Source organism: Trichechus manatus, unplaced genomic scaffold (assembly GCF_000243295.1).
Source record: "Trichechus manatus latirostris isolate Lorelei unplaced genomic scaffold, TriManLat1.0 scaffold00014, whole genome shotgun sequence".
Classification (NCBI taxonomy): Eukaryota; Metazoa; Chordata; class Mammalia; order Sirenia; family Trichechidae; genus Trichechus; species Trichechus manatus.
The window spans coordinates 1845104-1859475 of record NW_004443950.1 but is presented as its reverse complement, the minus strand read 5'-3'; the positions used below and the strand labels follow the sequence as shown (position 1 = coordinate 1859475).

The following is a 14372-nucleotide window of genomic DNA, read 5'->3' as shown; positions in this document are numbered from 1 at the left end:
TACGTACCTAAACTAACACAAACAGAGGTAGAACAACTAAATAAAAATATAACAAAAGAAGAGATTGAAAAGGTAATTTAAAAACTCCCAACAAAAAAAAAAGCCCTGGCCTGGATGGCTTCACTGTAGAATTCTACCAAACTTTCAGAGAAGAGTTAACACCACTACTACTAAAGGTATTTCAGAGCATACAAAAGGATGGAACACCCCCAGACTCATTTTATGAAGCCAGCATAACCTGGATACCAAAACCAAGGAAAGGCACCACAAAAAAAATTGCAGACCAATATCCTTCATGAGCATAGATGCAAAAATCCTCAACAAAATTCTAGCCGGTAGAATTGAGCAACATACCAAAAAAATAATTCACCATGATCAAATGGGATTTATACTAGGTATGCCGGGATAGTTCAACATTAGAAAAACAATCAATGTAAATGATCACATAAATAAAAGAAAAGACAGGAACCAAATGATCTTATCAATCGATGCAGAAAAGGCATTTGACAAAGTCCAACACCCACTCCTGATAAAAACTCTCAACAAAGTAGGAATAGAAGGGAAATTCCTCCACATAATTAAGGGCATTTCTACAAAGCCAACAGTCAACATCATCCTAAATGGAGAGATTTTGAAAGCATTCCCCTTGAGAACGGGTACCAGACAAGGATGCTCTTTATCACCACTCTTTTTTAACATTGTGCTGGAGGTCCTAGCCAGAGCAATTAGGCTAGAAAAAGAAATAAAGGGCATCCAGATTGGTAGGGAGGAAGTCAGAGTATCTCTGTTTGCAGATGATATGATCTTATACATGGAAAACACCAAAGATTCCACAAGAAAACTGCTGGAACTAATAGAAGATTTCATCAAAGTAGCTTGATACAAGATAAACAAAGAAAAATCAGTTTGATTCCTTTACACCAACAAAGAGAACCTCGAAGAGGAAATCACCAAATCAATACCATTTACAGTAGCCGCCAAGAAGATAAAATACTTAGGAATATAACCAGAGACGTAAAAGACCTATACAGTGGAAACTTTAAGACACTACTGCAAGAAACCAAAAGATACCTGCATAAGTGGAAAAACATACCTTGCTCGTGAATAGTAGACTCAACATTGTGAAAATGTCAATTCTACCCAAAGTGATCTCCAGATACAATGCGATCCCAATCCAAGTTCCACTGGCATTTTTTAATGAGATGGAAAAACAAATCACCAACTTCATATGGAAAGGGAAGAGGCCCTGAATAAAGTATTACTGAAGAAGAAGAACAGAGTGGGAGGCCTCACACTACCTGATTTTAGAACCTGTTGTAGCACCATGGTAGTCAAAACAGCCTGGTACTGGTACAACAACAGATACATAGACCAATGGAACAGAACTGAGAATCCAGACATAAATTCATCCACCTATGAGCAGCTGATATTTGACAAAGGCCCAAAGTCTGTAATTGGGGAAAGGACAGTCTCTTTAACAAATGGTGCTGGCATAACTGGATATCCATCTGTAAGAAACTGAAATAAGACCCATACTGCACACCATGCACAAAAACTAACTCAAAATGGATCAAAGACTTAAATACAAAATCGAAAACGATTAAGATCATGGAAGATAAAATAGGGACAACGCTAGGAGCCCTAATACATGGCATAAACACAGTACGAACCAGAAGAGAGATAGATAACTGGGAGTTCCTAAAAATCAAACACTTAACACTCATCAAAAGTCTTCACCGAAAGAGTCAAAAGACTACCTACAGACCGGGGGAAAAAAATTTCGCTGCGACAAATCCCATCAGCGTCTAATCTCCAAAATCTACAAGATACTGCAAAACCTCAACAACAAAAAGACAGATAACCCAATTTAAAAAATGGGCAAATGATATGAACAGGCACTCCACCAAAGAAGATATTCAGGTGTCTAACAGACACATGAAGAAATGCTCACGATCATTAACTATTAGGGAAATGCAGATCAAAACTACAATGAGATATCATCTCACCCCAGCAAGGCTAGCATTAATCAAAAAAAACACAAAATAATAAATGCTGGAGAGGTTGTGGAGAGACTGGAACACTTATACACTGTTCGTGGGAATGTAAAATGGTATAACCACTTCGGAAATCGATTTGGCACTTCCTTAAAAAGCTAGAAATAGAAGTACCATAGAATCCAGCTATCCCGCTCCTTGAAATATATCCTAGAGAAGTAAGAGCCGTCACACAAATAGATATATGCACACCCATGTTCATTGCAGCACTGTTTACGATAGCAAAAAGATGGCAGCAACCTAGGTGCCCATCAACGGACTAATGGTTTAACAAATTATGGTACATCCACACAATGGAATACTACGCAGCAACAAAGAACAACGCTGAAGCCATGAAACATAACATGGAGGACCTGGAGGTCATTATGCTGAATGAATTTGGTCAGTCACAGCAGGACAAATACTGTATAAGGCCAGTACTATAAGAACTCAAGAAAAGGTTTAAACACACAGAAGAAAACATTCTTTTATTGTTATGAGGGTGGGGAGGGAGGGTGAGGGTTATTTACTAACTAGATAGTAGATAAGAATTAGGTGAAGAGAAGGACAGCACACACTATGGTGAAGTCAGCACAACTTGACTAAAGCAAAGCTAAGAAGTTTCCTGAATACAGTCAGACACTCTGAGGGACAGAGTAGCAGTGGTAGGGGTCTGGGGACCTTGCTTTCAGGGGACATCTAGGTCAATTGGCATAACAAAGCTTATGAAGAAAATGTTCTGCATCCTACTTTGGTGAATGTTGTCTGGGGTCTTAAAAGCTAGCAAGCGGCCATCTAAGATGCATCAGTTGGTCCCAACCACCTGGAGTAAAGGAGAATGAAGAACACCAAAGACACAAAGAAAGTATTAGCCCAAGAGACAGAAAGGGCCACATAAACCAGAGACTTCATCAGCCTGAGACCAGAAGAACTAGACGGTGCCCGGCTACCACCAGTTACCGCCATGACAGGGAACACAACAGAGAGTCCTGGATGGAGCAGGAGAAAGGTGGAGTGCAGAACTCAAATTTTAGTGAGAAGACCAGACTTAATGGTCTGACTGAGACTGGAGGAACCCCAGAAAGCATGGCCCCTGGATTCTCTATGAGCCCAGAACTAAAACAGTTTCTGAGGCCAACTCTTCAGACAGGGATTGAACTGGACTGTGGGACATAAAGTGATACTCGTGAGGAGTGTGCCTCTTAGCTCCAGTAGATACAAGAGACTAAACTGGCAGCTTCTGTCCGGAGGTGAGATGGGAAGGCAGAGAGGGTTAATAGCTGGTTGAATGGACTTGGAGAATCGGGTGGAAAGGAGGAGTGTGATGTCACAGTATGGAGAGAGCAGTTAGAGTCACATAACAATGTATGTATAAATTTTTGTATGGGAAAAAATTTATAGCAAGACCCATTCCAGGGTATCAGAAGCTATAAAGTAGTCTCTTAAACCTGAGGTCATTTTAACCTGAGTGGGCTTCAGGCAGAGTCAGATAAGAGACTCACCTGTGAAGAGTCCGTTCCCTGCAACCCATCTGAACATTCTCAAGTATCTCGTGCCTAGAGAAATGTGACAGGCCAATGGAGACTCTGGGCCCAGAGGCGAGCTTCATAAGACTTTTGGTGAGGTTTGTAGGTCACCCAGCCTTGTCTAGGCTGCAAGACTTACGGACAGAAGATAAATGTGGACCATGCTTTTCCCAGGACCCAGTTAATTTAAACACAGCCTTTATTTGCCACTCAGTGTACATACTGAGACTAAAGACTAAATCCCTCTTGGGTTAGTTGGAAAGCTCGGTAACTAGTTATTGCAGATTTTGGATCCCTGGAGTCTCAGCAAAGCCCTGGTAGTGCAGTGGTTGAGCACTAGTCTGCTAACCAAAAGATTGGTGGTTCAATCCCACCAGCCACTCCATGGGAGAAAGATGTGGCAGCCTACTCCATAAAGATACAGCCTTGGAAACCCTATGGGACAGTTCTACTCTGTCCTAGAGGGTCACTATAAGTCAGAATCAACTTGGCAGTGGTAGGTTTGGTTTTTCTGGTTTTGGAGTCTCTGTACATAGCAAATGGACTCTTGTACATGAAAGAGCTTTGACAAGAGTAAAGCCCTATGCAAAGTAAAGTGAATTCATTGATTACTATGGTACCAGGAATTCTAGTCCTCCTCTGATTCTTGCCTTCTTTTTATTTTGGGCAAAATAGTTTGTCTCTTCATCCACAGAATGGGGATATTTTACTATTGCTATGTCTATTTCATAACCACTTCCGCATTTGTGTGTGTGAGAGAGAGAAAGATCAATTGGAAACATTTCTGAAATGTGTTAGAGAAAGGGTTTTAAGAATCTTCCCAAAGAAGAAATTTTTGGCAAATCAGATGGGTTTTTGTTTTGTTTTGTTTCATATCTTCACTTTGCTAGTTTGTCTCTTTTGAGTTTAAATGGGTCTTATATGGTTTGGAAGTCTCTGTCAGGTGTGTGTGTAGAAGTGGGAAGTGAGTTAATGGGGACTTTATTCTTTTGGCCCTTTACAGAGTGGTCCTGTAGGTTCAATCTCCATGCAGCTGGGAATTCCATTGAAGAAGTCAACATATCTCTAGCACCTTCCCTCTAATCCTTCCTGCTCAGATCCATTCCAAAGCAAAGTGTTCATTTCCTGGTTTCTTTTAAAAGGTATTGATGATCTTGATGGACAGGTACAACTAGAAGCACACTTGTGAACTTCAGGAAGAAGGAAGTGAAAATAGTTGTATAATAAAGTACCTCTTAACATAAATCCCTGTATCTCATCAGAACCTGAAAACTGGCAAGAGATAAGAGCACCCCATTATATACTTTCATAGCACTTTATGCTGTTGCTTATCTTATCACAGTTGTATGACATTTTGATTGTGATCTTCATCAGACCATATTCTCCGTGTGAGCAGGGACTCCAGCTCTTCAGAGTCTTAAGCCCTGGTGACGGGGTGTACCTCCTTGCATACCAGTCTCAGCCAGACCGGTAGTGCAGCAAGCAACCAGTGGCCTCTCTAGAGCCGCCAAGTCTCTGGGCTGCGGGGTCTCAGACTCTGCTCAGGAACCTGACCACCTCTCCCTTGTTTGCTACAGGTTGTGGACCTAGCCTGTTGGCAGATGCCAAGATGCGAGTATTTGAACGTTCAGTGTATTTTGGTGATTCCTGCCAAGATGTTCTTAGCATGCTTGGCTCTCCACACAAGGTCTTCTATAAGTCAGAAGACAAGGTAGGGAAATGTGATTATAGAATGAATAGACAATCTCTTTTTATTTATTTTTTAGATCAGCATTAATTTTGAATAACTATGTTTGCTGTTTCCCCTTAGAATCTGTTTTACTTAAAGCTGATGGAGAAGGCGGGTCAGACTGCCCTGCCTTTGTCCTTGTCCATACGGCCTGCCTTTTCTTGGAGAATAGGGCCCAGTCCATAGTCAACCACAGCTGGTCCCCTCTTCCTCCTAGATTGATCAACACCAGTAGCTGGGACTACCCACACTCCTGCTTACCCAATAGCTTAATGCTATACAAGGAACACAGCTGTAAACTTTTGGTTAATCTAAGAACTGTATTAAGGGGTTGAATTTTAATTCATTGTTATTTTTGCCCAACAGATGAAAATTCATTCTCCTTCCCCTCATAAGCAAGTTCCATCCAAGTGCAATGACTACTTTTTTAACTACTTTACTCTTGGGGTGGTAAGTTGTGATACCTTAGAGAAGCTTTCCATTTCTGTGGATGTGGGCATATGTTAGGTGAGCAGTGCTCCTATGACATCTGTGTGTACACCTGCAGCTGCATCCATGCCCAGGGCATCAGGGAGCCCAGCTGCAGCTGGCTTTGCCCAGTGTTGTCTTGCATAGACACTGGTACCCAAAGGTAGACCTTTCCTGCCACAAAGGTAGCTCCCTGGTGTGCCTCAGCTTCTTTTCTTAGGGAAATATCTCTGTAGATAAAGGCTATAGAAATCATGAAAGCAAAGATGTATTGGGAACGGCACTTTTATAGAGCATAGAACCCTATTCTGGAGTCACAAAACAGGGAGAGTAAAAAGAAATTCCCAGAGACAATGACAGTGTGCTTATCTTTTTTTATGGGGTCACTCCAGAGGCATCTCTGTACTCTGACTTAGGGTGCTGGGTGGAGCTGGTAGCCCCCACCAGGACTGACAGTCCAGCTGGTGGATAGGATGCAGGTATGAGAAACAATTTTGTACATATTGCACCAAAGGGATACATTTCAGGGCAGAGCTGGCCTGGACCATTGGTCTTCTAACCTTTGAGTCTGTGGGGTTCCTGAGACAAAGAATAATTTGGTGATATAAAGGGGCATCAGAGTACTCTGAGGCAGAACGGAGAGGCCAGGTCTGCCTACGTGGGAAAAATGGAGCAGGAGCCAGATGGATGGCATGTCTAGGAGTCATGGGGGAACCATAGTGGATTTGAATGTTCTCGAGTGTAGGATGGTGGTGGGAGGGATTGGTGCTGTGCAAAGTGGACCTCTGTGTTTGAGGGCCAGTGATAACAGGTGGCATGCAAGATAGACAGGACCAACCTTAATAGGACTTAGTATGGTTGTTGGAACATGATTGGAGTCAGAGGTAGCCTTGGGGTCAGAGGCCTGAACAGCTGGCAGGATGTAAAACTGGGAAGGCTGTAGGGGACAAGAGATAGTATTCAGTAGGCAGCATCAAGCCTAGGTCTGAGTCCTGTTGAGAGGTCAGGCTGGAACTCTAGTTCTAGTGGTTGCCCACCCCACAGAGAGGGTATAATGGAAGCCAGGCGGGTCATAGCATCAGAATAACCAGGTACCTTGAGGCCCTGAAGAGTCAACTGACACCTGAATCTTCTTGGTAGCCTTTAAGCCACAATCTGTGCTCAGTTGGCTATATTGTAGCAGGAACTTGGTGGGGAATTTCTCGCTACTGTGTTTTAGTCCCCAGGCAGTAGGAGCAGTAGCCTCCTGTGCCTGCGAGCTCTAGTGGTTCAAGGTTTGGGGTGGGGTGCCTGTAGATGGCTGAGTCCCCTCACTGATGATGCCTAGTAAAAGCTGCTTGATCCCAGCTGTCCCCTTGACTGTTCTTTGGGAGGAAGTGATTGTCCCCAGGTATACCAGTTGTGGAGCGGGAGTCCCTGAGTTGGACATTGGAAAGGCCCCTGCCCTGCCTCAGTAATGTTCCCTACTTGATCACCCTTCTTTCCTGTCCTAGGACATCCTCTTTGATGCGAATACACACAAAGTGAAGAAGTTTGTCTTACATACCAATTACCCTGGGCATTATAACTTTAACATGTAAGTAAACCTGTCCTGAACCTCTAGGAAGTGAAAACCCCAGGAAAGAGAGCTTGTGGCTTTGGGTGTTCACTAAATTATTCTTTACCTAAATTCTTGTTGTTTCATGGGAAGTGAACCTCTTTTACTGAGTGCTTGTTGGCACAGTGCCCAACACCTTATAGATTACAAATGGGGAAATAAGTCTAGAAAGCTTGGTGTCTTATCCTACATGATAAAGTCTTCAGACCCTGGGGCCATGCTTATTTCTGTTCGCCTTCAGTCCTAAATGTGGCCGTCCCCAGTGAACACCGTCGGGGCCCAGAGGCAGGGCTTTGGGCGGGCATGTTCGTCTGATTCTGTTTTTCTAGGGTGGGAGGTTAGGGTGCAGGGGTCATCAGGCTTCCCAGGAGGCCTAGCCCTTACCCTATCTGCCTTCTCTCTCTAGTTATCACCGCTGTGAGTTCAAAATCCCACTAGCCATAAAGAAAGGTGAGTAGTAGATGCCCTCAGGGGGAGGAAGGGGTTTTGGAGTCAGTCTCCCACTATAGGGAAGGAGAAAGATCCAAGCAGAGAGGGTGGTAGTGGTTAGGTTGTTGAGCCTTTATACACCTGCTTCTGCCCATAGCCTCAGCTCCTCTGGGTTGGGCTCCTTGTTCTCAGTCTTTAGTCTCCTGGAGGCCTTGAAAGTCTTTTTCTCAAATTAAAAAATCTTTTTAAAAGTCTTTGTCTATCACCTCCCTCACCCCTCCACCTCTTCCACGCTAGGGCTCTCAGCCAGCCTGCCTTTCCTCCCTTTGTGCTCCAACCCCAGGGCAAAGGTTGGCCAGGTCTGGATTCTGCCTAGGGCTGGGGCCACAGGTGGTGCTGAGCCATCTCCTTGAGCAAGTGCAGAACTGAATCTTGGTTGGGCCAGCTATCAAGTGCCCCTGGTATTCTCTTTTCAGAAAACGCAGATGGTCAGACAGAAACATGCACGACCTACAGCAAGGTGAGCTACTACTCTCCCTTCTTACCTAGCATGGGAATGAGGTGGGCCTGGGCCTGCCAGTGGTCACAAGCTTGTTCAGGTCCCTGCTAACCTCCTGCTGCTCCTTCTTCCTCTTACAGTGGGACAACATCCAGGAGCTCCTGGGCCACCCTGTGGAGAAGCCTGTGGTCCTGCACAGGTGAGTGGGAGGTTGTTGTTTCTTACCACCCCACCCTGTTCCTCACAGCCCAGAAAGCCCAGGGTAGCCCAGCAGTGGGTATTGCTTAGAAATTACAGAAGTTTCTGGGTTCCCACAAACATACTTCCTGCCCTACCCTGCACATTGGGACTGGGCCGACTATTCTGCATGTTTACCTGTGACAGAGAAGTTATCCCCTGTGGATAGCTCCCCTCTCCCTACCCTACCTCCAGGGATGGAGGCCCTTTCACCCTAGTTGTGATTTAAGGGGGTGGGGGTGGTTTTGACTGGCTGGCTTGGACTTTTTTCCACTTTGCTACCTGCTAGTCTGCAGCCCCATTTCTGATTGCCATGCTGCCTGAAGCTCTCTCATACCTGAAAAGGCCTTCTCTCCTGACTTCTCACCACCCCAGTCCAGTTCCACAGTAACTTTCTGTGCTGACATTCTGTGCCAGGTTAGACTGTGTAGGATTCAGAGCTGAGTGAAGCCGCTTCCTTCCTAGGACCTCAAGGGCCTGTGTGGGAGACAGACATATACTCACAGCCACGAGAGACTGCTGGCCAAGGGCCCCCATCCCAAGAGGGACTGAATGCCTGGCCTAGCCTCGCCTCTTTCTGCCCCCTCTAATTCTGGCTTCTCCGGCCTCAGGTCATCCTCCCCAAACAACACAAACCCATTTGGCTCCACCTTCTGCTTTGGTCTTCAGCGGATGATCTTTGAGGTAAGCCTTGAGGCCCGAGAGATAGGCTGACTGAGGGAGATTGAGGAGGTCCTAACTGCCGTGCTGGGCTGGTTAATCTGCTCTAGCAACCCTGTCTGCCAAGAACCTGGCCTGTGCAATTTATCAGTGAGGGTTCAGAAATAGTGTTCAGAAAATTCAGGGTTTCAAAGGCCGAGGCAGTGGTTTGTATCCAAGATGCGAGATAACAGGAATTCCATGTTTATATCTGAAAACATGGGTATAGCAGGGAAGGGGGAACCACAGGACAGGGGGCAGGTGGGGCTCAGCCCAGGGTGTTAGGGGCTTTGGAGTGCCATGTGAATGAATGTACTGTGTCTAAGTGGCTGCGGAGGCCTCACTGGGTTGGAATAAGAATGGGCTGCCCATTTTCCCTTGGGGATGTCATACCTTCTTCAGCAGGCTCTTAGCTGTTCCAGAAGGGCTGGACAAGTGGGTGTGGTGAAGGATATGTATCTCATGAGGAACAGGCAAAAACCTTGGGGACAGAGGTGGCCCCTAGCATAAGTTGGTGGGTGTTGACATTTGGGAAGCTCAGCCCTGTGTGCAGTTACGTTGCATGCACAATCCCCAGCCCAGCCCCGTACATAGGCCTGCCTCAAATCCATTTCTCTAGAGTCACAGTCCCAGTGCTGATCCTGCTGGTGGTTTTTGTGGGCTTGCCCTCCTACTGCCACCTCTTCCCCCAACCCACTGTCCTTTTCTCACACCAGGTCATGCAGAACAACCACATTGCCTCGGTGACCCTGTACGGCCCCTCCAGGCCTGGTGCCCACCTGAGAACAGCAGAGCTCTCTTAGGGACACCACCACACATCCCCTGCCCTGTGGAACTGTGCACTGTATCCTGCTCAGTGGGCTGTATTGTGCCACCCTGTGGGTTTTCTTGGACACTTTGCCAGTGTTGAAGGGCTGTTGTGATGCTCTGAGGTGGGGCTTGGGTGTAGTGCTCTGCAGCAGGGTGAGGGCCCAGATTATTCCTCTGTCCATCCTCAGCCTGTGGGCACCAGCCAGCAGGGAACACAGACTGCAAAGAGAAGCACAAACAGCCTTGATACCTGGCTCCAGGAACTCTCGACCAACACATGAGGCAGGGTTCTGTGGACTCTGTCTCATACACATTGGGAAAACTTGGACTCTTTCTGTGGCTGAGGACACAGACATCCTGGATGAGGACAAGGAGTCTTTACTTTGGCTACACATTGCCACGTGACCCTTAAAGCAAGCAGGTAGCATGTCCATAGTACTTGGTTGTGACGTTTGCACTACATCCACTTTAGTTACTTGATGAGCTGGCTGTGGCCCATCCGGCCCGCCTGCCCTTCCCTGTTCCTTTCTTGTATGAGCTCCCTACCAGACCCAGTAGGCACCTCTGAGTGGTTGAAACAGCTTTCTGCCCTCCGGGAACATGCCCAGGCCTGGTCCCCTCCCATCTTGGAGCCAGCCTTCACGGCCACCTGTGCCCCTGCTCTCCCCCAACCTGGCTGGCGGGGCTGCATGTTTCCATTCTGTTTGCCTTTTTTATTTGATGCCAAAGTTTTAGCCAAAGACATCTGCCTTCCTTTGTTGTGTTCCAGCATTCTGTTCTGCACTGTGGGATGGCTCCTTGCCCCTGCCTTGGGCAGTGTCCCCTGGCCAGGCCTTTGGGGGCTCAAGGAGGGCTGGATCTGCTTGGTCTCTTCATGGGTCTTCTTAAGGAAAGTAACATATGTGCTTTAAAAACATTAATCCTTTTGAAAAGAATTGAGAAGAGAAATGTATAATTTTATCCCATTTTTAATATTTTGGTCTAGCAACTTGTGATACATAGATGACAATTTTGTGAGGTTTTTCAGATGTGTGTACAGATTTTTGTAAATACGACTTCTTTGTAATTAACTCATGTACAGCCTCATCCTGTATAGTCTAACAGTGAACGTGCAGGGGACCTGCCCCAGGTTTCTGTGGTTCCTGGGCCAACAGCCAGGCTTGTGTGGCACTCCTGTGACTTTGTGACCGACTGTGGTGTCTTCCCATGTGGACTGTGGCCTGGCCAGAGACTCCCACATATCCTGTCAGGGGCAGCCAGGACTGTTGCATCAGCCTTCCTCATCCGTGTCCTTACCCGCTCCGATAAAGCACGTATGCCCTCAGCAACTGCCCACCATGAGCTGTTGCTGGGATGTTTGTACTAAAATAAGTGTGATGGTGTCAGTTTTTTGTTGAGAAATGGGAGTGGTTGAAGAATATGGGACATTTTATGCTGGAGGAGTTTTAGAGGGAAAGGGTCCTTGGCTCCGCAGCCTCCAGCAGGAGACTGGCATAGTTATGTGGGTGGAGGTTCTTATGTCATGGATAATTGGAGATGGGGAAAGACTAGGTGGGACCAGGCACTCAGTTGTCCCTGTTTATGGGACTCCATCCTTCATGTATCAGCCAGACTAGAACCCAGGAGGGGTTGGCTCCAGGAAAGCGGACCTCAAGAGGGGGAGATCTAAAGACCTGGACAGAGCTGGGAATCCAATTTGGAGGGACAGGTGGGAAGCACAACTTGTGCCTTCAGGTTGAGTGGTGGCAGGATGCTGCCAGCTGCATGAGGGCTGAGGCCAGGCCCCCGACACCTCCAGGTGGGATCCAACTTTGAGAAAGGCCTCCCTTGCATCATCCAGGGGTTCCAAATCAAGGAGTAAGCATGGCACAGAAGCCCCTGCCACTCACCCCCAATACACACCTACTTACTGGGAAGACCAAACATGGGCCCACCTCATTCCTCATCCCTCATCCCTGACTATCTCAAAGGGTTGCCATTAGACTGCTCCGGGACCAGCTCCCTGTAAGGTGGGCCAGCAGGAGCCAAGTTCAACCTCCATTCTTTAGGGCCCTGTGGAGACTACACCCTACAGTTAGTCTTCTGGGGCCAGATCCCAAACTCCCCTCCTTCCTGGGAAAGAACCACATAGACCGCAATAACGCACCGATCTGGTAAACCTCTTCAAGCCTCCACCCACTCCATCCTGGGTCTGAGTGAGGGGACCTTGGGCCACTCAACTTGGGCGGTGATGGGTGGCTAGGGGCGCCATCGAAAGGGCCCTGCAGCAGCAGGCCGCGGATGTGAACAGGCTGGCCCGCGTGGCCCATGCAGCAGGCCCCACATAAGCCAGATGTCAGCGGCCGAGAGCCCATGCACCAGGACCAGCTCTCGGTAAAAGCAGGGGTCGAAGGTTCGCAGGTGTGGCGCAGCCGAAGGCCGGGAGATACCAAAAGTGCGGAAAGCGGGGTGAGGCTCGGGTGTGAGCTGCAGGCGTTGAAGACACATGCCCAGAAACACGTCGTCGATGGGGAAGAGCTCAACCTGTGCGCAGGCACCGGCCAGGCGGTGCAACGTGGCCCCCGAAAGGACGAAGCCACCGCCACCCGCGTAGGCCGGGTAGACGGGCAGGCCGTACACAGCCTCGGGGATATAGTACTTGCTGTCCCGCGCGCGGATTGGCCGAGCCTGCACAATCACGTCACCTGCAAGCAGGTCCTCTGTCGGGTCCCTCGGCGCTAGGAATTCCAGCAGATTTCCTACGTGCACAAATACGTCAGCATCGCCCTTAAAAACAAAGCGCACGTCGGGGCAGAAGGCTGAGGCCCAGGCCAGGAAGTGGATCTCCTTAAGCGTTAGATTGAAGAAAGTGTCGTCGAAGGCCCAGAGCAGGATGTCCTCGTAGGCACGGCTCTCAGCGCGCAGCAGGGCGCGCCAATGCGCTCGCATACCCTCCTCTTCCGTGTCAGCCTTGTCCATGCCCGCGACTCTGGGCACGCCCAGCAAGAACACACGGCGCACAAGCGCCCCCTGCACTCGGCCCTCAGCACCCCACGTTTGGCGCACGGCTTGACGCCGCTCGAAATCGGCAGCCACCGACTTGACAGCAATGAGTAGGTCGGGTCGGCCGCCGGGTGCGCCATCGCCGCGACACTTGTGCGGCTGGTTAATGAGCAGCGGGAAGTGCCGCTGATCCTTGGCGCTCAGGTAGCGGCCGAAGTCAAAGGGTCCTGTAGGCGTGGGCGGCGCTGGCGTGTCCCCTTCGTAGGCCAAGGGGGCTGCACCCGCGTCTGGTGCCTGGATTGCGCGGGGCACTGGGCTGGGCCTCCGCGCCGCCTTCCCTGGCGTTCGCGGAGCGCTTGTCGTCGGGGCCCCGCCGTCGCGCTGCGCGTAAAGCAGGAGGCCAAGGGTGGCACTGAGTACCAGCATGAGCGCCGCGTCCCCGCGTAGGCGCAGACTCCGCCGCATGTCGGCGTGGCCGGCGCCGGTGCCCCCTGCGGAGAGACGCAGTCAGGGGGCTCAGGAGGCGGGAGCTCAGCAGGGGCTCCTGGCCCCGCCTCCCCAAAGGGAGGGGGCGGAGGCTACGCCTCGGGGGTCTCCCGCTTCGGTCGTTCGACTCCCGGCTCTGATACACTCGCCGGAATGGGAGGAAGTTCCCGGTTGTATCCAACCCCCCACCTTCAGCCCCGGCCCAGACCGGTGTCCCCAGGCCTGGACTTGGAGACGCGGGGAGCCTCGGCCCCACTCCCCCGCCCGCACCTCCCTCCCTGGGGTCCCATTCCTTCACCCTTCCCCCACCCCCAGCCGGTCCCTGGGATCCAGACACTCACGCTCGGCCCTCCGGAGCGGCACGGCCCCGGACGCCGGGGCCTCCGGGGCTCAGCGCGGGGTCCCAGGGGCGGCCATGGACAGGGCCTGGGCCAAATGCAGTGTTGGCAGGAAGGGGGGGCGGGGGCATGGCCGCTGCCACGTGACTCTCCAGCTGTGCGCGCCGGGACATCTGGAGCTCAGCTCTGCCCTAGCGCCAGGAGCGCTGTCTCTGAGTTGGGACTAAAACCCTGAGAGGAATCCTCCTCACGAGGGACTCTCGCTGGGAAGGCGCAAGGGGGGCGGGTTCTGGGTTCAGCGTGGACTGAGCCTTCCCAAACCTGCCTTTTTGGGGAAGCTGAAAGAAGCCTCCCCTGAGTGGGGCGGGGCCCAGACTGCCCGGAGCCCTCAGGCATTATCGATCCGGCCACTCTGTCGGCCCATCGGTCCTTCGGAGCTCCCTCGCCTCAGTTCACCACAGCCCTGGTTCTGCCAGGCAGGGCACATAACTGCCCCTGGGGCATATGGCTGCCTCCTTACGCCGCGGTGCTCCCTACCA

At 49.7% G+C, this 14372-nt stretch overlaps 2 protein-coding genes across 2 annotated transcripts in view; one reads left to right on the top strand and one right to left on the bottom strand.

The window, feature by feature from the left end:
• Positions 1-11393, top strand: part of PHAF1 (phagosome assembly factor 1) — a 33053-nt gene extending 21660 nt beyond the window's left edge. The window contains exons 10-17 of the mRNA XM_023726843.1: positions 5137-5270; positions 5655-5738; positions 7250-7332; positions 7760-7803; positions 8259-8302; positions 8422-8480; positions 9130-9202; positions 9934-11393. Of these exons, the coding sequence (XP_023582611.1) occupies positions 5137-5270; positions 5655-5738; positions 7250-7332; positions 7760-7803; positions 8259-8302; positions 8422-8480; positions 9130-9202; positions 9934-10020 (608 nt within the window). The 3' untranslated portion in view covers positions 10021-11393. The remainder of the gene's footprint in view (positions 1-5136; positions 5271-5654; positions 5739-7249; positions 7333-7759; positions 7804-8258; positions 8303-8421; positions 8481-9129; positions 9203-9933) is intronic.
• Positions 11394-12174: 781 nt separating this feature from the next.
• B3GNT9 (UDP-GlcNAc:betaGal beta-1,3-N-acetylglucosaminyltransferase 9) lies at positions 12175-13474 on the bottom strand. Its single transcript, XM_004371653.2, has one exon. It carries the CDS (start codon positions 13472-13474, stop codon positions 12266-12268), a length of 1209 nt encoding a protein of 402 aa, XP_004371710.1. The 3' UTR covers positions 12175-12265.
• Between the last annotated feature and the right edge of the window lie 898 nt (positions 13475-14372).

What these genes read in the sequence shown, in the direction of transcription:
- B3GNT9 (XM_004371653.2), bottom strand. Translation starts at nt 13,474, where the DNA reads ATGCGGCGGAGTCTGCGCCTACGCGGGGACGCGGCGCTCATGCTGGTA.